A 23,814-nucleotide genomic window follows, 5' to 3' on the forward strand; every position below is an offset into this window, starting at 1 on the left:
GCTCTGGGTGTGTGTGTGTGGCTCTGGGTGTGTGTGTGTGTGTGTGTGTGGCTCTGGGTGTGTGTGTGTGGCTCTGGGTGTGTGTGTGGCTCTGGGTGTGTGTGTGTGTGGCTCTGGGTGTGTGTGTGTGTGGCTCTGGGTGTGTGTGTGTGTGGCTCTGGGTGTGTGTGTGTGTGGCTCTGGGTGTGTGTGTGTGGCTCTGGGTGTGTGTGTGTGGCTCTGGGTGTGTGTGTGTGTGTGTGTGTGTGTGGCTCTGGGTGTGTGTGTCTCTGGGTGTGTGTGTGCGGCTTTGTGTGTGTGTGTGGCTCTGGGGGTGTGTGTGGCTCTGGGGGTGTGTGTGTGGCTCTGGGGGTGTGTGTGGCTCTGGGTGTGTGTGTGTGGTTCTGGGTGTGTGTGTGTGTGGCTCTGGGTGTGGCTCTGGGTGTGTGTGTGGCTCTGGGTGTGTGTGTGTGTGTGTGGTTCTGGGTGAAGGTGTGTGTGTGTGTCTCTGTGTGTGTGTGTGTCTCTGTGTGTATGTGTCTCTGGGTGTGTGTGTGTATGTGTCTCTGGGTGTGTGTGTGTGTGTGTCTCTGAGTGTGTGTGTGTGGCTCTGGGTGGGTGTGTGGGGGGCTCTGGGTGGGTGTGTGTGGGGCTCTGGGTGGGTGTGTGTGGGGCTCTGCATGTGTGTGTGGGGCTCTGTATGTGTGTGTGGGGCTCTGCATGTGTGTGTGGGGCTCTGCATGTGTGTGTGTGGCTCTGGGTGTGTGGCTCTGAGTGTGTGTGTGTCTCTGAGTGTGTGTGTGTGGCTCTGGGTGGGTGTGTGGGGGGCTCTGGGTGGGTGTGTGGGGGGCTCTGGGTGTGTGTGGGGCTCTGCATGTGTGTGCGTGGGGCTCTGTATGTGTGTGTGGGGCTCTGTATGTGTGTGTGGGGCTCTGTATGTGTGTGTGGGGCTCTGTATGTGTGTGTGGGGCTCTGTATGTGTGTGTGTGGCTCTGTGTGTGTGTGTGGCTCTGTGTGTGTGTGTGGCTCTGTGTGTGTGTGGCTCTGTGTGTGTGTGTGGCTCTGTGTGTGTGTGTGGCTCTGTGTGTGTGTGTGGCTCTGTGTGTGTGTGTGTGGCTCTGTGTGTGTGTGTGTGTGGCTCTGTGTGTGTGTGTGTGTGGCTCTGTGTGTGTGTGTGTGTGGCTCTGTGTGTGTGTGTGTGGCTCTGTGTGTGTGTGGCTCTGTGTGTGTGTGTGTGTGGCTCTGTGTGTGTGTGGCTCTGTGTGGGTTGCTCTGTATGTGTGTGGGTGGCTTTGTGTGTGTGGCTCTGTGTGGGTGTAAATGCAATAGGTCATGCATTTGCGAGATATTAAGCTATTGGCATTGTAAATGGCAATGCCATTTATTTAACGATTAAGCTATTGGCAATGTAAATGACAATGCCATTTATTTATGATTTTTAAAAAAAAATGTCATGAGCAATGCCAATAGCTCTACCTTTAATAATGCCGAGACCATTGCATTGTAAATGCTTGTTAATATTTACAACTTCGATGATAGAATGATGAATTCTATTCACAAAGGTGTGTACAAATGAATTATAGCCATCTATGCGCATTGATATAACTTCTTGTAAACAAATTAATCAACACATGTGGTTGTTATATTATGTTATGTACATGAACTTTAAAAAAAGTATTAAGTATAACTTGTACATCGGACTTAACCTCTTCAGTGCTACGCGAATTTCGCTGCAGTGCTGAAGGGTCATAAATCACATTGACTCATGACGGAAATGTTCCGTCATCAGCACCGGAGCACCGACGCTGATAACGGAACCGTTCCGTCATGAGCATGGAAGGGGTTAAATTGATCCTTGCAAGGATATGTAGAGGACGTAGGTGCTAAGCAATATGCGCTCTGAAAGTTTGGGGTAGTGGGAAACTGTTATGCTAGTGCTCCATCCTGGAGTCTGCTACAGTATTTAATGTATTCTCTATGTGGCCAAAAGAAAAGGTAACATTTTAATAGGCTTAATAGGAAGATAATGAAGTTTAATGGATATTTAATGAAGACTCAGGATTAATATTTCAAATGAAACTGGAGCATTAGCTAACCTGAGTGACAATCCTATGGATTTGGTACACATTAAAGGCAAAGATACAGTTCACTTTCAGAGATATTCAGGATCTAAACATTTGTTACAGTCAACACTCTGAGACAATAAAGAGGACTACAGAATGGTATATCATTCATATTTCACATAGTTTCATGCTCATACCTATACATAGGTTGGAAGACATTATTAGGATCACTTATGGTAAAACGCCTATGTGTTGTGATGGGAGAGAAGTGTAAGAGCAACACAGTGATAGAGCACAGTTCTAGGGACTACCTTAAGTAAAGGTTGGGAGTTCCCACCAGGAGGTAGAATTCTTAACTGCTGGGCACAAGTAATCCACCAGATTATGTAACTCCAGGTGGTCACAGGTGAAGTCTCTTGCTTTTGGTCAGAAACAGAAGACTCCACCAGTAAACAATAGTGAATTATGAAAATAAACAGGCCCTCCTGTGGCGGGGATACCAGGAATCAAATCTATTCAGTCTTTTTTCTTGTTCAACTGGGAGATGGATATATACAATATAATACATATAGGGACTCAATACTGTGCTCAGGGTGAAACAAATATATAATGCCATTAAGAAAACAGCTTTACATTTGGCATTGCTGTTATTAAGGAAGACGAAAACATATGCAGAGACTTGGCGGCTGTGGTGGTGGGACGAGGTGGACAGGAATGATGCTTTGAGTACGACAGAGTAGGTGAATTTAGTAGTTCAGTTTGATTCTTAAATTTGTTTTAGTTGAAATGCCAATAAAAAGATATATATATATATATATATATATATTCTCCACTCCTGTGTTTACACGATCATAAACAGGCGCTGACAACGTGGGGTCTCATTCAAGAACAAGTTTTATTATTTATCACAAGTGCAAAGTTCGACGCGTTTCGACGGATGAGACCGTCTTGCTCACAACAAAGAATTCAGGTAAGTGAGTGCTTTTTAAACAATCAAAGTGCTCATTGGTCTGCGTGGCGGCATCATTGTTGCCATAGCAACCATTTCACCATGGCCACTGAAGAGTTACAAATTTAAATGCAACACTTAAAAACGCGCTGCACATAGCATTCACAATAGACGCAAAACAATAATAAAGTAAACATATTCGACAACAATTCAATTCCATTGTATCAAAGTATAATCTTTTATCAACTAATGTTCAGCGCTTGTGAAACTCGTGAAATTGCCACCTTCATCTCTCAAGGTGACTCAGCGCGGTATGTGGTTGGTCATTGTTTATATATTTGGTCATGTGTGTATAAAATTGTACACATATTGTCTATATACATAGGTACCAGTCTTTACTGTAGGCTAAGTAATTACCCTAGCGATACATCTCACATATGCCATATGCTAAGGAGGGAAAACTGGCTTAATGGTCTAGTGCCCCATATTTCAGCCCAAAATAATCTAATGGTACAAACCCCTCCATCTGTTTAGCATATTCCGGATTGTTCTTGAATACAGCCCATGTGGGCAATTATAAGTGAAAATCTGACATATAGTGTTTCAAACTATTAATGTTAATTTACCTAATGTAAGATATTTGTTGAATTTTCTTACATGACAAGCAATGTTCACATCAACCATACTTTATGTTGCCACCACTAAAATCTCTTTCGACCTTGTGTGTTTTCTACTGTGATACTTACAGCCTTTGCTGAAAAGTAATAGTGAAGCTAATTTTAACCTTCTCCTACGGAGGAGTGGGTTCGGGTTCGCATAGACAGCTACTTTTGTTGCTCTAATTTTATGGGCTATAAATGCACACTAAGGGCCTCATCTGCGTTCAATCCCTGTGGGGCCTTAGTGTCCAGAAGGATAATGTACCGCGACTCTAGTCTTCGGAGGGCCAGTTGTCTATTCCCCCCTCTGATATTCTTCTTCACATGGTCGATCACAAAGTACTTAATGTTCTCCGCTTTTCCCCCATGTATAGTATTGATGTGCCTTGCCACTGGGTATGAGGGGTCGTTGTTAGGGATAGCTCTTAAGTGTTGTAACACCCTTACGTAGGCGGGATGGATAGTGCTGCCCACGTATTTTTTATTACAGCTACATTGCAAGACGTAAACTGCAAAGTCCGTCTTGCATGTATAGTTTGCACATATCTCTAGTGGTTTTTTTCTATGTGGCACATCAACTTTGGTAACATTCATTCCATACTGGCATGCTTTGCATTTAATGCATTTAAAAAAAAAAAAAAAATTGTTTTTAACCAAGGTGGTTCTTTCTTCTTCAGGACAGGGTCATTCACTACCAATTCTTCCTTCATACTTTTAGTTTTACGAAAAGTAAGCTGAGGAATTTTATTACAGCTTTTCCCTATCACAGGATCATTCCTGACTATAGACCAATGCCTATAAATTATATTTCTAAGTTGTTTCTGATAGGCATTGTACCCTGTGATTAGGCGTGGGGTCCCTGTGTTTTGTTTTGACCTTTGTGTTCCAGGTTTGTGAGAGAAAAGTAAATCTTTTCTTTCCTTCACATCGCATTTTTGCTCTGCTGTTTTTAGTGTGTGTTCAGGATAGCCTCTGAGGCGCAATCTGCCAAACAAACTAGCCTTGGAATCTTTGTAGTTTGTGTCGGTACTGCTGTTTCGCCGCATTCTCAGACATTCTGCATAGGGGATGCTATTTATTAAGTTTGGGGGATGGTAACTAGAGGCGTGAAGGATGGTGTTTCCAGAGGTAGGCTTACGGTAAGTACTCGACTGAATTTTCCCATCTGCCACAAACAACTCCAAATCTAGGAAATGTATCCTACTCTTGCTGGTTTCACATGTGAACCTTAGATTCAGACTGTTTTGATTTAATTGCTCTGCAAATTCCCTTGCACTTTCCTCACTTCCTCTCCAAATAGTAAAAATGTCATCAATATAGCGACTATAATGCGCCATATTTTCTGACATTTCTACAGTGTGTGTCTTCATGAGTACTTGCTCCTCCCACCAGCCCATATGCAAATTAGCATAGCTGGGGGCGAAGCAAGTACCCATGGCAGAATATATATATATATATATATATATATATATATATATATATATATCTTCCAAACGTTGCTCAGTAATTGAAGGCGCACACAAGCCACAGTAGACTTCAGGCACAGTCTTTATTTTCATCAAACAGCCCACTGAACATTTCGTAATTTCCTCCGTATGCCTCACGCGTTTCGAGAACTTCTTCCCTTTCTCATAGACCCACTAGTAGCATTTGTATTACCTACCCTGGCACACAAAGTGCACTTTACTAGGGAATTTGCTAGTAAGATTGAAATTTGCTTCTGGAAATATATGGGAAAGAAAAGATGAACTGGCAGTTATTAGTATTAGTGGAGAAACAACAATGACAACCAAAAGCAAACCGAGAAAATGAGTTTTACAAATAATTTAGTTCACCAAAGGAGATTGTAGAGGGAAAACTGAAGATGCTAAACTACCAGCCCCATAGAACAGCAATCAAAGGATAACAATTTGAACAGAGACCAAAAGGCATATGAGTGAGACAAAGCTTAAGCGTAAGAGTAAACTAAAGATTCCAAAAAAACAGAGGAGAACAGAGATTATGAATATGAAAAGAGGCCTGATCGTTGTGGAAGTGTGAAAGATGTGAAAACAGAGAAGAGCAGAGCATTTAGATAAAAAGAGAAGAGTTCTGAATTTAAGGGCCTAAAAGAAGGATATAAAGTTTGAACTGACTTAGAACAAACAAAACTTTCAAATATTTACGAGACTGGTTGAAGTGGGACTGGATGGCGGATGATGAGATGTCTGTCAAGAGAAGGTTTTTTTTAAGTTGTATAAAAGCTGCATTAAATGGAGGACAGCGCATTCTAGAAGCCAGAAGAAACTGATGACTTAAACTAAGACCAGAATAGAAGCAATAGGTTTCCATTATACTAGTCTTAGATGGGGAGGGGTCGGGCAGAGGAGAGACAGAGGTGGTGTTAAATGGAGGAACAAGGAATAGTTGAGGGCAAAAAATCTCCATCTTGTAAGAGAACTAGAATGCTCACAAAAAGAACCGCAAGGATCGAGACAGAAGAGCAGTAGGACAGCGAATGAAGAAAAGTTGATGGCGAATGGGAGTAGAGGACAATGACTGAGATGGGAGGAAGATTGGGAAGCTGAGTAAAAGGAACACAATTTTAATTCATAGATTTGAAAAACAAGAATTATTTTATTTGTAGATGCTGCTGCGTAAGAACTATTTTGAATATTAAGAAGCGTAACTGTTTCAGTGTTGTATACTCTTTATTCAACTACTGACCATCAAGTTGGCTAAACAGAAATTGGTAAAATGATACCAATAATCCTGGCATTTAAGGAAAAAGTTACACTGGGGGAGACTAAGAAAACAACATTGATAGAAAAGTGTAACTCTCCCCAGAGATGTATAAACTCACTACATAATATCGTATAAAAGCACACGAGAATATAAGCAGAGTAGACACTCAGTCAGGCTGCTAATTGTCAATGTCTGAGAGAATTAGCCTAGCCTACTAGAACAGAGTAGAAGTAGTTGAAAAGGTCAACCAACACCTCAATTCATAACTCATTAAAGAGTACATACAGAGTACTTGCTGCACATTATGCTCAATGAAAGGGAAAAACACCAACTGCTCTGCTATTAGATACTAATAAATGTACTGCAGTGTCCCCTAGGTTTGTCCCTCAGCTCCACCCTCTTCAAAACATACATGACATCCCCCCATCCTGGCTGATACCATCAGATCGCATGAACTCACCATCTTCTAAGACAACACCCAGCTACATCCGCAACATCGGAATTGTCTTGAACAGCAAGCTATCTATTAAGAAGCAGGTAAACGCAGTCTCACCCACCTGCTTCTACACCCTACGCGTTCTTCGCAACATCTTCAGGTTGCTCCCAGTGAACACCAGAAAGACAGTCACACAGGCCCTCATCACCAGCAGGCTGGACCACAGGAGCACACTACGTAGAAATCACTGTACGCCTCCTGAAGTGACTACAGACAATACAAAACTCAGTGGCAAGACTCATCTTTGACATCCCTAGGCGGACCCACCTCACACTGCACTTCAAGAAGCTACAATGGCTCCCGATACAGAAGAGATGCCAGTTCAAGATGTTGACCCACGCTTACATAGCCCTGCAATACATCAACAGACGCATGACCTTCCACCAACTGACCAGCCAACTACGTTCCGCCTCCCTCTTCCTCATAAACACCCCCCGATGCGCTAAAGCAACTGAGGGCGACGCTCCTTCTAACACCTGGTGACCAAAAGCTTGGAACAACTTCTCCCCTGTACCTCAGGACCGCCCCATCATGCCAGGAATTCAGGGAAGTTCTCAAGACCGGGCTGAGGACTCAAGACCTGACTGTTTGAATGAACAATTACCATGAAGCAGTAAGTTCCTACAACACCTTGAGACCTTCGCAGACGATTTGCCCCGCTCTATAGATCCCTGACAGATTGTGTCTTTATTTATGAGGTCCGGTTCCTCTGGTGCAAGATATTTGTTGGCAAGAAAACTTTCTTTTTTTATTTTTAAATATCCATTGTTCTATAGTTGAATTGATTTTAAGAACAAAATCATACTGTGCAGAATAACAAACATTTTACAACGACTAAAAACCTTATATTCAAAAAATATATGTGCTAACTAAACGCAAGCAAAATATTACCAAACATAAGGGACGTGGGAAGCTTTTGAAAATGTAATACAAATGCAACAATGGCTATATTTGCCAATGAAAGGTGGAAATGCGACTCATCTGTAACAAATTCAACAAAGAGTACAAAACAAAGCGGTGGCACTATGGTGGTATCATGCAATTATATGAATTTGGGGTAAATTTACCTCCAGAGGGTCATGCTCTGCATTCTCGTCAGGTTCCTGTGGCTCATTTGCATTATTTTCTTCATCTACTTCTTCCCCTTCATCTTGATGTTGATTGTCCTTTTCATAGGCTGTCCGTGTAAAAAAACAAAAAAACAGAATACATATTACTAGATTGTGTAATTATATAACCATGTAAAAATTAAAATCTAGGCACGTCGACAATAAAACTATTCCAATTTCAGTTTATGATAATCAATCACTTGAAAACGTGAACACATACAATGTCAAATGTTTCACACCTATGTTGTAAGGAATACAAGTTTTAATATAGGCTTCATAATGATGTTTCTAAGCCTTGAAGAAAAAAAAAAAGGTAATGGTACTCACTTTATTGACCTAGAAAAGATGGAAGGCGAATCTGTGCCAGGATTGAATTTAACACCTGGAGGTCCCAGCAGATGTCAGTACACAGTGTTTACTTTATTGAGCGATCTTCTCCTCTAAATGAAACTTTCTATAGGTTTAGGTGAACTCGGATTTGAAAAATGAACATCTTAACAAAGAGGAAAATATTCTACTACAACTGGTGAACACATCTTTGGCTACACTGGTGGCATTTGAGAGGCTATAATTACTTAGCTGTTCAAGAAAGATGGCATGACGCTAGAAAAAACTACGGATAAAAAAAGAAGAACAAATACTGGACACTTTTTCCAGTGTATTATGTAAAGTATTCCCTTGTATGGTTTGCTGGGGCTGAATACTTTACTGCTCTCCCGTGTTAGAGATAGATTCAGTGAAACATTACATTTTTCACTATGAACACAGTGACCTAAATTGTGCTCCTAAATAGTACCCCACTGCTTTAAAATAGAAATGTAAGTATTTTGACAAAATATAAATAGTGATCTGCACTTTTAGATAAATATGCGTTTACTTCTTTAAAATAGTCAAGAGGCAGCGAAAACAAATGATCCCTTGAAGACTAAATACAAATAGACATATTAACATAACTAACAAACCAGGCAGAAGAAGCAACGTAATTTAGATAATGAATCTATAGAGTATACATTGTCTAGTCAGCCTACAATAAAGGCAAAAAACAAAGTCACACAAGACTTAGGTTCATCATGTGCTCCAATGAAAGCATGTCAAGATAGACCATTTCTTGGTGTTCTTTCTTTATTTTTCATTTCCAAAAGGAACACGGACACAGCCAACATGTTCGTTCCAAACCATGGGCGTAAGAGATCAATTGAAAGTGCAATGTATAAAGTGAACCACTCGTATGTGTTGAACACATACGAGTGGTTCACAACATGTTTCTATGCGTAACACATGGAGTGGCATTTGTTCACAAACTTTATACATTGCACTTTCAAATGTGTTGACAAAATGTACCACCTCTAGAAAAACAGTGGCACGGCACATGCTTTTGTCTAACGAAAAGAATGCAGCTAGAGACTGTATGGGCTTAGGACGTGTCTTATGTCCTAAAAAAGTCCCCATAGTTCAGGACGAAACGCGTTGACATGTGTCCTTGTTCCATTTGAAAATGAAAAAATATAAAAAGAGCACTAAGAATATATGCATCTTGGTATGCTTTCTTTTAAACGCATGATGAATTATAGTCTTGTGTGACTTTGTACTTTGCCTTTATTTTAGACTGAGTAGGCAACGTATATTCTATACGTATATTCTATAGATTAATTATCTAAATTATGGTGCTCCTTCTGCCTGGTTTGAAATGACTCTAGATATTAGGGCTTTTTTTAACAGTGGACCCTAGGAGTGAGCACTTAGTTACTGTGGGAACTAAATGTTGTGTGGTAATAGTAAGCCATTTCTGTTATGGGTGTGGTTTTAGTTTTACATAAAAACTCAGTTTTGGGGGAAGCGTGGAAATACACTATCAATATGGAAGTGCGCATTGGCTTCAAATACTGGAGTAATTATGATGATTAACTTTCTTATTAAAGTGTGTCTCCACGTTTTCAGACTCCAAGACACAAATGTCCAACATGCTTAAGAGGACAGGGAGGCAGTGCCATTGGATTCCATTCCTACCAGTCAACTGAACAGGTTTGAGACAGGAAAACGTTTTCTTATTTTAGTAATTTCTCTACTCCTACTTCTTAGCTTCCTCCATTTACTTGTGTAAGTAGTGCCACCTATGAAACTCACTGAAAATGTTTCAATTCTATATAAAGCAGTTATTTTTAAGGCAAAGTCAAAGGTGCCTGAGTGCTCCTTTTTAATGACCGGTCCGTGACAAGAGAAACAACTGCTGCGATCTTGGGTCCCTAGATACTCAAATTGGCCCGTGCTCAAGGACTGAATAAGTTTGAAACTCGTTGCGCCTGCACCTATAATTTTACCTGGGTTGTTGCTAATTTGCATAAAGATGTTTCAAAGAAGAGAGAGTCTCATCTCTGTGGCAGAGCTGTGAGTTTCGATTATATATATATATATATATATATATCCATTTTACCCATTAAACATCTGTTCTTGGCATGCAGAGTTGTAGATTCCCATGCTGTGCATAGCTCTCCATCTTGTGTTGGGTCCAAATGTTTGCACATTATTTTCTTCGAAGAAGTCTTTCTAGTCACGAGGTAGGTGACTCCTCCTTTCGGTGATGGAGAGCATGGGCATTGACTCCATTGTTAGGTTGTTTGCCGCAGAGGGTGAGGATGGAATAGTAGTAAAGAATAGAGATGTCCATGTATATGTATGCAGATTAAATGGAGAGCTACAGAAGATACAGGTGTCAGGGGAGGTGGGGAGGCGCATGTGAATCTACAGCTCTACATTCCAAGAACAGATGCTTATTGGGTAAGTAACATTATCCGTTCGAGGCATGTGAGCTGTAGATCAAATGCTGTGCATACACTATATAGCAGTATCCTCCCAAATCGGTGGCTAACCTGTGGCTGTTGGAGTTGTCCGAAATAGTGTCTTAAGTACTGCTTGACCCACATTGCTTGTTGTCTTGCTAACATATCTACACAATAGAGTTTAGTGAATGTGTGTGGTGTAGATCATGTTGCAGCTTTGCAAATGTAAACTATTGGAATGTTTCCCAAAAAAAGCCATAGTCGCCCCTAGCTTGAGAGTGGAATGTGTCCTAGGGGGTACAGTTGAAGTTCTCTTTGCTTTCGCATAGCAGGTTTGAATGCACTTAAAAATCCACCTTGCAATACCTGATTTGGAAATAGGATTGCCCCTGTGTGGTGGTGCAAAAGCAACAAAGAGTTGTTTTGTTTTAGAGAAAGATTTTGTCCTTTCAATGTAGTACAAATGTGCTCTTCTAACATCTAAGGTGTGTAAAGCTTGTTCTGCCACTGAATCAGGTTGAGGGAAGAATACAGGTAATTCTACAGACTGATTTATGTGAAATGCAGACACTACCTTAGGTAAAAATGTAGGATTGATGGTAAGAACCACTTTGTCTCTGTGTAGTTGGAAAAATGGTTCTTGTATGGTTAATGTCTGTAATTCACTCACTCTCCTAAATGAAATTATTGCAATGAGGAAAGTGGTTTTCCAGGAGCGAAACTGTGGTCCGCATTTGTGCATGGTCTCAAAAGGTGGAACCATTAATCTTGTGAGGACTATGTTAAGATTCCATACTGGAGCAGGTGGAAGTTTAGGTGGTCACTCTTTTTAGTCCTTCCATGAAGAGTTTGATCACTGGTACTCTAAACAACAACAAATGCTGTCTGCTTTGTAGATATGCAGCTATTGCAGCTAGGTGTAGTCTACTGGAGGTGTAAGCCAACGTGGACTGTTGCAAGTGTAACAGATAGCAGATGTTTTGTATGGAAGCATCAAGAGGGTTGATATGTTTGTTACCACAATAAACAACAAATCGCTTCCACTTAGCTGCGTATCAGGCCCCTGTAGTAGGTCTTCTAGCCTCCCTAATGATAGTCATACATTCTGGTGGCAGGTTCAAGTAACCAAACTCTAAGATTTCAGGAGCCAGATCGCGAGGTTAAGCTGTTTGGGATCTGGGTGTCTGATTTCTCCATGGCTCTGTGTGAGGAGACTGAAGGTTAAAAGCAGCATTTGATGCAGAACCTGAGATAGCTCTAACAGGGTTGTGAACCAAGGACGACGTGCCCATGTGGGACATTCTAGGATTAGTGTGAGAGATATTTGCCTGAGCTTGTGAACCACCAATGGAATGAGTGGGAGAGGTGTAAAAGCGTAAGCAAATATCCCTGACCAGTTCATCCATAGTGCATTGCCCTTGGATTGCTGGTGTTGGTACCTGGAGGCGAAGCTTTGGCATTTCGCGTTTTGGTATGTGGCAAACAGGTCTACGTGAGGGGCTCCCCAACTTTGAAAGTATGGGAGGAGAACCTGAGGGTGGAGTTCCCATTCATGTATTTGCAGATCTCAGCAAGCAGATCGCCTCTGCATGCTGAGGAGATCTGCAATCTGGTTGTTCACTCCTGGGAGGTGCTCTTGTAGGAGATAAAGTTTGCGGTGAATGGCCCACCTCCAGATGTCTTGGGCTAAGTGGGACATTAGGAGAGTGTGTGTCCCCCTCTGTTTTTGTATGTAATACATAGCTGTCATGTTGTCTGTATGAACCAAGACAGCTTTGCCCTCCAGGTGAGTCTGAAACGCCTTGAGGGCTAGAAGGATTGCAAGCAGCTCTAGATGATGGATGTGAAGCAACTTCTGCTGTTGGCTCCACAGGCCTTGCACTGTGTGCTGTTGGAGATGAGCTCCCCAGTCAGTGAGGGACGCGTCCGCTATCAGTACTATCTGTGGAACCGGGTCTAGGAACAGCTGTCCTTTTGACAAATTTTGTGTGCTTCACCACTGGAGAGCTCGAGGAGTACGGCCGCTTACCAACACTAGATCGGTCAATAGAACCTGTGACTGGTTCCACGGACTGGCTACACATTCTTGAAGTGGACGCATGTGCAGCCTGGAATGGGGGACGATTATGATGCAAGATGCCATCATACCCAGCATTTGCAAATAAACCTGTGCTGGAATCCAATGATTCGGTTGAAACTGGAATCCTAAAGCCTGAATATTTCGAATTCTTGTTGCGCTGGAGAAGGCCATAGCTTTTTGAGTATCTAGCGTGGCTCCTAGGTAGCTCTGAGTATTGGCTGGTTGGAGATGTGATTTTGTAACATTGATTGTGAACCCTAGTTGATGTAGTGACTGAATCGTTCTGAAAGTGCGCTGAAGACATTGCTGATACGTGCTGGCTTTGATGAGCCAGTCGTCCAAGTATGGGAAGACATGGATGCTTTGTCTTCTTAGGTGAGCAGCTACTACCACCAGACACTTTGTGAAAACTCTGGGGGCTGTGTGACTCCAAATGGGAGTACCTTGAACTGGTGTTGACACGCTACCACAAACCTGAGGAATTTGCGATGAGTGGGGTGAATTGGAATATGAAAATAGGCGTCTTTTAAATCTAGAGTAGACAGAAAGTCACCTTTCTCCAGCAGAGGAAGTACTTGTTGAAGTGCTAATATGTGGAAATGATTTGACTGTAAAGGTTGAGATCTCTGAGATGTAATATTGGTATGAGAGAACCATCTTATATGGGTATTAGGAAGTAAAAGGAGAACACGCCGACCCGTGATATTGGGTGGTACGGTCTCTATAGCCCCTTTTAGAAGTAGAGACTGAACCTCTTGTTTGAGGAGTTGTAGGTGATCTGGTTTGTGTGACTTTGGTGGAATGTTTGGAGGAGTGTTGATGAACTCCAGGCAGTAACCTGAACGGATAATTTGTAGTACCCAACTGTGTGTTATTGACTGCCAGATTGGTAGGAAATCTGACAGTCTTCCCGCGACAGGTGTTAAGTGGTTCTCTAGTGAAGAATCTACCACTGGGCCAAATAGATGTTCCTTATCAAAGGGTGTATTTAATATGGAGGTTTGAACCTCGGGTTTGAACCCAGATATGCAAAGCCAGGCATGCCTCCTTAATAGGACACTGGTGTTTATAGCTCTAGCAGCAGTGTCTGCAGCATCTAAGGAACATCTTATGGCGTTCTTAGAAATAAGATGTCCTTCACGCACCAAGTCTTGTGCTTTAGATCAGTGTTCCTGGGGCAAATATTGGATCAATTGCTCCATCTCATCCCAGTGCGCACGGTCATATTGTGCTAACAATGCCTGAGTGATGGAGACACGCCAGACGTTTGCTGCCTGAGAGGCCACCCTTTTCCCCGAAGCATCAATAAGTTTGTATTCTTTATCCGGGGGTGGATCATTCTGTTTAGGAGTTGGCTCTTTTCCTTGCATTGGAGACAACCAGGGAGTCTAGTGGTAACTGTCCCCTTATATACTGGGTCTGATGGTGCTGGCTTGTACTTCTTGTCTACTCTAGTATAAGAGCTCCGACCGGATCATTAAAGAGGTCATCTACATGCCTGATCATCCCTTTGACCATGGGTAGTGTGTGTGATGACTTCTGCGTGGTACTGAGGGTTTCAAAGAGGAAATCCTCTTCTAAGGATTCTTTATGTAGGTGCACCCCATGGAAGTTGGCAACTCTACACGGTAATTCAATGCAGCCTACACTGTCATCTGGTGGAGAGGGTCTGTTATGTTACAAGTCGAGATCATTGCCTGAGGGCGTATTGGTGTTGTAATCATCCCAGGGGTCTTGTAGTGGCTGATTATCATCCCCATTGTCATCCCCATCATCCTGGTTGTCAGGTGTATGTGGTGGTGAATGTTCAGGTGAAATGGTCTGAAACGGAGGGGAAGGAGGCAGAGGAAGAAGAGGAGGGGAAGGGTTAGTTCCAACAGTTCTTTTCTTCAAAGGAATGTGATATTCCTCTTTTGTATCAGCCCGTCTTTTTAAAGCCACTTTAGTGGTGATATGTCCAGTCTGTGGATGAATTTACAACACTTTCTGTTTCGGATCCGGTTTGTCGATCAGAGTGTCGAAACTGTGCTTTTCCGGGTTTTTCAGCACATCTGACTGTTTCGGCGCCGAACTTACCGGTGCTGGAGTCGTAAGCGTTGGTGTCTTCGGATCCGAAGAGTGTTTCAGGCCGAAAGGTGGGGGTCGGTGCCGGACTTGTGTTTCGACCCCGAAGGTCTCAGCTCCGGGCTTGATTTGGTGGGAGTCTTTTTGGAGCCGGAAGGTTTTTTAGTAGGCTTTGGTGTCGAGCCAGAAGGCAGCGTGTCGGAAGTGTGGTCTCAGTGTTGACCGGTGCCCAAGGGCGCAGGTTGGACCGGAGCCTTCTTTTTATGTGGAGTTGTGTCTTAGAACGAGGGGGGAGCTGTACTCGCGGTACGTTGTCCATGTGGGATGTCTTCCTTTGGTCGGAGTCGAGCTCTGAGATGTCAACCAGGCCCTGCTCCTCCTCGGTTCCCATGGCCTCTCTGCCCTCTTCGTCTGACTGGTGCCCGAAGATGTCTGGAACGGAGCTTGTGTGCAGGCTCTGCATGTCACGATGTCGAGCCAGACTGGCGCAAAGAGTTTTCTTGGAGCGGAAAGCCTGGCACATGTTGCAGTCATGTTCTCTGTGTACGGGGGACGAACACAGATCACACACTTCGCGTGAGTCGGTGCGCAGGTATTTTGCGTGACACAGAGGGCAGAATTTGAAGGGAGTTCATTCCATCGACTGCGGGCCAGCCCAACGCGAGTAGGCCAGACGGCCTTCCACGAGCTTTCCGATATAAAGATTAGTTTTAGTAAGTAAATACGATACACGATAGAAAGGGAGACCCAATCGAAAACAATATCATCGAGGGTGAGTATCTTGCGCACCGAGGGAAACCGAAGGAACGGTGTCGAACCAGAGCACAGCGATAGACGTCCGAACCAGATGGCGGAAAAAAACAATCTAACAATGGAGTCGATGCGCATGCGCACTATCACTGAAAGGAGGAGTCACCTACGTTGTGACCAGAAAGACTTCTTCGAAGAAAAGCAAAGTGCAAACATCTGGACGCAACACTAGATGGCGAGCTATGCACACAGCATGTGATCCATTAAGTGATGGGTTAACAGTGTCCCTACTATGGTTGGGAACACGTTTGGTGTTTTTGGGTACCCCTCACACACCAACTGGCCCCTTGGTGTCATGCTTCATCATCGGGGTCATCGTATCCCTCTACGGGATACCGCGTGCTGCAACCTACGATTACGCGGGAGCACTTCTTGACTGTGTGGTGTATTGGGAGGGATTTTTTTTATATATATATATGCGAATGCTGTGGTGGGGTTTAGGATAGTGAGTGGAGATTTAAAAAGGACCTGACTTGTGGGGTTGCAAAAAAACTTTAATTGGTCCCCGAGTTGGTACTATTAAAAGGGTACATGAGGAGGTGTGGCGTAGTTTTATGTGCGCCGCCTCCTTGTGTGTGTCAACATGTTTCGATGTAAAAACATCTTCAGGACTGGGGTACACAAATCCCCACCTTACTCACGTTTTTCTAATCTTGTTTTTGAATATTACAAAAAGTGATATTTACAAGTGAAGGTATATCAATGTACCTACCAACTTAACAACCGCTATTTAGCTGACCTGTGGAGGGAAAGGACAAAAAAGTTTTTTTGAAGGAAGGGATCGCCTGAAAAAACTTGGGTTTGTCCACCCGTGGAACTGGTCATGCAAAAAGATGTGCGGTTTATAACTTATCACGACACGAGAGTGTCATTCTACACATAATAATCGTGCCTATGGTGAAAGGAAATTTTTGAAAAATCAAAATATCGAAAAATATTCTAAAAAAGACACCTACAAGACAGACACACATATAACATAAAACACACGCTCTAATGTCAGGACCGTAGATAGAGCCCTGTGGTATTATCTAATTTTTGTGATTAGTGAGGAGATGGCTGTGAAGCTCACAGTGGGCAAAAACATACTGTTGAGTAAGGAGTTTATTGCTCCATGAGACCGTTTGTAACGTAGGGGTTACCCGGGCTTCCTTGCTGCCTGTAAAGAAAAGGAAGGGACAAACAATATACACACATCCCGATATTTTGTTTTCTGGTACTTACATATTGCTTAGGGGTTGTTAAGTTCTTCAGTTTTTTGGTATTACTCACGGGTCTATGAGGAGAATCCCTCTTCGCTGCCCCTTACGCCGGCTCCGCTGATAGTGGAAGTGCGACTACAGAGTGCCTTTATATACTCGCTAAAACACCCTTAATTAGATAATTGGTGACCGGGGCGGCCCATATTTGGTTCGCCGGTAATGGGGTTTGTTTTCTGTATTTCTCCCAAGCAGGCGCATGCGTTAATGTAAATAATGTAAATGTACAGGAATTTATATAGCGCAAATCACCGAGCGGTTTCTAAGCGCTTGCTTAGGGAACCCGTCCTGGTATTCCCCTGTGAGATAACCCGGCAGGGTAACCGCAAGGTGAAAGCCAGGCATCCCGCCGCGAGGGGCCGTTGTGGAGATTAAGCAAGCTATTGCCCAGAGTCGCAGAGTGTGAACCCGTGAATCGAGTAGGCACCGGAGTGAGAATTGTCGAGTCCATGGACATTTTAGGACTCAAGACCCCGCCGAGCCGGGAATTGAACCCTGGTCCCGGGCTGACCTCTGCTTCCAGGTCTGCCTCCTCTAACCAGTGAGCCACACTTCTCCACATTGCACACTCCACGTTGCAGTCAGCCGCATTTGCTCGCGCATGCGCGTTAAGCTTGGTGGTCTTTCTGTCATACGCGCATGCCCACAAACGTGCTCCTACCCTCTCTAGGCTTAACTGAGAGTCGGGTTCGGATCTGAAGTGGATTAGTTTATGAAAAACGATCGTTTATTGGCAACGATACCTTTCTTCTTAAGGGAAATGGTATAGCGGTGATTGCAAAAAAGGGTTTCTTTATCATTACTAAACTGCTAAGTGTAAATTGGATATACAAAAGATTGAAGTACAACTAAAAGCCTACATAAAGCATGCGGAACTCAAAAGGAGGCTGGAGGAACTAAACCAACAAATGGCTGATTTTGAAGCCACGCTAAAACAAAACAAATTTAAGAAATTAGGTAAAGATAAAGACCGCTTTACTCCTGAGACTGCATACCCCTATACCAAGGATGATTACAACGCGGGTAACGGGAGTAATGACAACGATAGTGATGGCACCGATAGCGGCTCGTCTAGCTCAAGCACCCGCAGTAATCAGCGGCAGAGAGGCTACCAAAGATGAGAGGGCCAATCCTACCCGAGACAAAGAGGATGGCGAGGGTATCAACCACAACCTTTCCATCCACCTTTCACAGTACCGACACCGTTCCCATCATTTAACTATGGACAAGGACCATTTGTATTGTATTATATTATATTGACCAATGTACCAACCATGGGTCCCTGAGTTCGACCCAAACTTTTACAATAATCAGCCTTTTTTAGGCTCCCGCCGAGGAACCAACAGAGGGCGGAAAAGAAAAGGCAACACAGTGATGTGGCAAGACCCCAACCAAGGGGACCCGAGGGTGAACACGAGAAGCATGACGGGGGCCCTGCAGAGCAACCCATCAACCAGTTCCAGAGGGACCTAGTGGTCAACATCACACCGTGGGAATTTACATCAACCCAAAAGGATGTATTGAACAAGGGCCTGAGTTTCGTCCCTACCAACAAGTTGGACTCATTCAAACTTCACACTGAGATGCAAGAATTTCTGAGAAAAATCAAGTTACAGATTTTCTTTAGGGACAAAGCGAGTGTCCCAGAGACAGACACAGGATTGAGACCCATATCTACCTTCACACCGCCTGATACTCTACTACCATAGAGGTTCTGACTTTCGAAAAAGCGATAATGAACGACCTCAAGAAGTTAAACTCAACAGAACGCACTATTTTCCATAACACAAGTAAGGATGAACAAGTGGCAATATGTGAACTGACCAGCAACCAGGCTATCACTATAAAACCCGCCGACAAGGGCGGAGCCACGGTCATACAAACAACGACAGCATACAACCAGGAATGTCTGAGGCTTTTGTCGGATAGACGAAACTACACTGTACTGGCGGATGACCCGACCGAATCTCTGCAGGTAACTATAGGTGGGATGGTAGAGGAGGCTGTGGCACATGATTGGCTCTCTAAGAAAGAGTCAGAATTCCTGATACAAAAGAACCCACGCACACCTTACTTTTACTGCATCTCCAAAATCCACAAAAACCAGGACAATCCACCGGGGAGACCCATTGTCTCCGGGATTGGCTCGATTCTCGAGCCCCTCTCAAAGTTTTCAGGCACTTTCTTGCGACCTCTCATCCAGGCCACCGGCACGTATCTAAAGGATACAAAATCAGTTCTACAAATGCTAAAAGATCTAAAGTTTGACCCAGAGAACCAACTACTGCTCAGCCTGGATGTGGAGAGCTTGTATACAAGCCTCCCCCATGACGAGACCCTGGCCATAATCGAAGAGGTTTTGTACAGCACAAGCTGGCGATACCAAACTCCAAGAGGAGTAGTAATGGAGTGTATCGCACTGGCACTGACCAAAAACTTTTTCGAATTTGATGGAACAATCTATTTACAAAGCCATGGCACAAGCATGGGGAACACTTTCGCGCCGAGTCTAGCCGGGTTGTATGTACACCACATTGAAACCAACAAAATCCTTACCCCTCGCAACCCCTACAGAGAAAACATACTCACCTGGAAACGATACATCGACGACATCTTTGTCATCTGGCAGGACAACCATGAGACAGTGACTCAATTCATGGAATGGCTCAATACCCAAGACCGTTTCCTGAAGTTTACACATTCAGTTTCCAATGAACAACTGGTCTTCCTAGACCTCAACATCTATCATCGAAATGGAGGACTAGAAACCACGACACATTTTAAACCGACGGCAAGGAACTGTCTACTCAGATACGACAGTTTCCATCCACGCCATCTAAGGATGAACCTACCGTACGGTCAATTTCTCCGACTAAGGCGAAATTGCACCCAAATGGACAACTATAAATCTCAAGCCCTGGACTTAAAAAACAAACTACTAGCCAGGAAGTACCCAGACAGAGTAATCAATACTGCCATGAAAAGGGCTAAGAACAACAACAGAGAGGCTCTTCTGGAAGACAAAGTCGAACCTACTGTCAAACAAACAAGACCAATATGTGTCACTACATATAGCACTCATTCAAATGAGGTTTCAAAGATAGTAAACAAACATTGGCGCATTCGAAATTGCGGGAACATGGAGATAGAGAAACCTATGTTTTCCCACAAGCGCGGCAGGAACCTCAAGGACATACTAGTACATACAAGAGTATTTCCACAACGACAACCATCTGTACAAGGAATACAGGGACATTTCCCATGTGGTAACTGTGCCAGCTGCCATCTAACCAAGAGAAGCAAACAACTGACTTTCGCCAATGGCACGAAATGGGAACAACGAAGGATGACGAATTGCAACAGCAAAAATGTCGTCTACATGATTGTGTGCCCCTGCCACTTGGAATACATTGGCATGACAACCAGAGCAGTGAAAACTAGGCTCAATGAACACAAGAGCAATATACGGTGCAAAAAGAGTACTACGAAAATGGCGACTCATTTTCTTGAGATGGGACATTGTGTCAACGACATCCACTGGACCGTGATTGAACAATTACCCACAGAACATGGTCTTTTTGAAAAAGAACAACGTTGGGTTTTTCGTTTGGGCACCCATATATCAGGTCTAAATGATGACATCCCCTGGGGGCAACTTAAGACATAAAACCTCCTTGTCTATCAAAACCTCCTTGTCTATCAAAAACATCGTAATGAAGTAAACGCGACCACTAGACACTAAATATATCTACCAAGAACCCAGTGCACACAACCACTGGTATTCTGATCATAACCCCTTAAAAACATCATACCAGTATTGCCATTTATTATTGAGAAACAAGTATACATAAAACTATTTTTTATAGACTGAAAACGGGCAAGAACCCATGTTACACTTAGCAGTTTAGTAATGATAAAGAAACCCTTTTTTGCAATCACCGCTATACCATTTCCCTTAAGAAGAAAGGTATCGTTGCCAATAAACGATCGTTTTTCATAAGCGAATCCACTTCAGATACGAACCCGACTCTCAGTTAAGCCTAGAGAGGGTAGGAGCACGTTTGTGGGCATGCGCGTATGACAGAAAGACCACCAAGCTTAACGCGCATGCGCAAGCAAATGCGGCTGACTGCAACGCATGCGCCTGCTTGGGAGAAATACAGAAAACAAACCCCATTACCGGCGAACCAAATATGGGCCGCCCCGGTCACCAATTATCTAATTAAGGGCGTTTTAGCGAGTATATAAAGGCACTCTGTAGTCGCACTTCCACTATCAGCGGAGCCGGCGTAAGGGGCAGCGAAGAGGGATTCTCCTCCTAGACCCGTGAGTAATACCAAAAAACGTAACAACCCCTAGGCAATAGGTAAGTACCAGAAAACAAAATAGCGGAATGTGTGTATATTGTTTGTCCCTTCCTTTTCTTTACAGGCAGCAAGGAAGCCCGGGTAACCCCTACGTTACAAACGGTCTCATGGAGCAATAAACTCCTTACTAAACAGTATGTTTTTGCCCACTGTGAGCTTCACAGCCATCTCCTCACTAATCACAAAAATTAGATAATACCACAGAGCTCTATCTACGGTCCTGACATTAGAGCGTGTGTTTTATGTTATATGTGTGTCTGTCTTGTAGGTGTCTTTTTTCGAATATTTTTCGATATTTTGATTTTTCAAAAATTTCCTTTCACCATAGGCACGATTATTATGTGTAGAATGACACTCTCGTGTCGTGATAAGTTATAAACCGCACATCTTTTTGCATGACCAGTTCCACGGGTGGACAAACCCATGGTTTTTTAGGGATCACCTGAAAAAACTTTTTTGTCCTTTCCCTCCACAGGTCAGCTAAATAGCGGTTGTTAAGTAGGTACATTGATATACCTTCACTTGTAAATATCATTTTTTGTAATATTCAAAAAGAAGATTAGAAAAACGTGAGTAAGATGGGGATTTGTGTACCCCAGTCCTGAAGAAGATGTTTTTACATCGAAACATGTTGACACACACAAGGAGGCGGCGCACATAAAACTACGCCACACCTCCTCATGTACCCTTTTAATAGTACCAACTCGGGGACCAATTAAAGTTTTTTTGCAACCCCACGAGTCAGGTCCTTTTTAAATCTCCACTCACTATCCTAAACCCCACCACAGCACTCGTATATATATATATATATATATATATATATATATATATATATATATATATATATATATATATATATATATATATATATATATATATATTACCTACTGGCGGTCGCCAGTAGGTATATATAGTTAGGATTTTTTCTCTATGGGTTTTTTGAAAATTCTATGTCTAATAACTTTGGCGTTTGTGGACGGAATCGGCTGAAATTTTCTGGAAAATGGCACATTTTGTTTCTGAGCAGCCCTTGAAAATTTGGGGGGGGTTCGTCCAGTGGGGGCCGAGAAAAAAGGGGGGTCCCAAAACGTGTTTTTAACATTGAGTTTTCCATAGGGCGGTTGGCCTCACTTTTAGCCCGAACGGCTGAATGGATTTGCACGAAACTTGACAAAATTGTAGGGACTGGTAGCCCGATGTGCCTTTGCTAGGTCTCAATATATGTGCTCCAGTGGATTTTGAGAAATTAACGTTTAAAAAAAGATATATATCTGTAACAGCGGACCGGTTAGCGCTCTGGTTCGCGGACTTTTCGCGCAACGGAGCTTTGTGAAGCGAAGCTGATTGGTTCTCCGGCGTCTGTCAACATTCCAAACAGTCCGTAGCGGCCGCCATCTTGTCTCTCGGTAGGATCGAGAGACAAGAGGAGGTCAAAACAAAGGGGGAAATAACTATAAGGGGGCATAGTAGATCCTCGCTGACCCCCTAGGTTTGATGTGGAGGTTTTAAAAGGGCCCCGCGGGGCAAAAAAAACAACAAAATAATAATAATCGAACGGCTGAATGGATTTGCACGAAACTTGGCAAAATATTAGGGACTGGTAGCCCGATGTGCCTTTGCTAGGTCTCAATATATGTGCTCCAGTGGATTTTGAGAAATTAACGTTGAAAAAAAGATATATATCTGTAACAGCGCTCCGCTTCGCGTACTTTTCGCGTTACGGAGCTTTGCGAAGCTGATTGGTTCTCCGGCGTCTGTCAACATTCCAAACAGTCCGTAGCGGCCGCCATCTTGTCCCTCGGTAGGATTGAGAGACAAGAGGAGGCCAAAGCGAAGGGGGAAATGACCATAAGGGGGCATAGTAGATCCTTCCTGACCTCTTAGGTTTGATGTACCATTTTGCCAAGTTTGGTGTAATTCCGTTCAGCCATTCAGGCTGTAGACGTATGTAAATGTCCTATGGAAAATTGCATGGGGAAAACACATTTGAAAGTGTTGAAATTTAGAACCAATTAAAATGTTACTTTGGTTTTGTATTTGTGTGTGATGAAAGTTAATTGGTTATGTATATATGTCAAATGAGAGGAAACCACAGCCATTTTGTGATACTACTGTCTGAGGTACATTTGTGAGGAATTTTTGGTGGTGAATTTCTGGTGTTTGATTTACACAGTACTAACACTTCTGCTACTTTTAAAAAGGTGAGTTGTTAATTTGTAAGGGGAACTATGTTGTACACTTGAAGATAATTTGAAAAATGTTTTCTGTTATTTATTTGCAGTCCTTCTGTTATACTAAATACTTGATGAAGTTAGTTTTATATTATGTATTACTAAAAACGATAAATGAAAGTGATTATTTTTTTCTGCAATTTACAGCAAGCAATTTCAAAATAAAATGGCTCACAATGAAGAGACCGTGGCAATTTCTTTTGAATTGTCCACTACATTGATTGAAATTGAGAGCACCAATAATGAAATA

General features: G+C 43.0%; 1 protein-coding gene across 2 annotated transcripts in view; it reads right to left on the minus strand.

Moving 5' to 3' along the window:
* GOLIM4 (golgi integral membrane protein 4) overlaps positions 1–23,814 on the minus strand; it is a 327,568-nt gene that overhangs the window by 56,001 nt on the left and 247,753 nt on the right. For both annotated transcript variants that reach the window (XM_078665887.1, XM_078665888.1), the window contains one exon: positions 7,938–8,047. In XM_078665887.1, the coding sequence (XP_078522013.1) occupies positions 7,938–8,047 (110 nt within the window). The remainder of the gene's footprint in view (positions 1–7,937; positions 8,048–23,814) is intronic.

Source organism: Lissotriton helveticus, chromosome 11 (assembly GCF_964261635.1).
Source record: "Lissotriton helveticus chromosome 11, aLisHel1.1, whole genome shotgun sequence".
NCBI classification, from domain to species: Eukaryota; Metazoa; Chordata; class Amphibia; order Caudata; family Salamandridae; genus Lissotriton; species Lissotriton helveticus.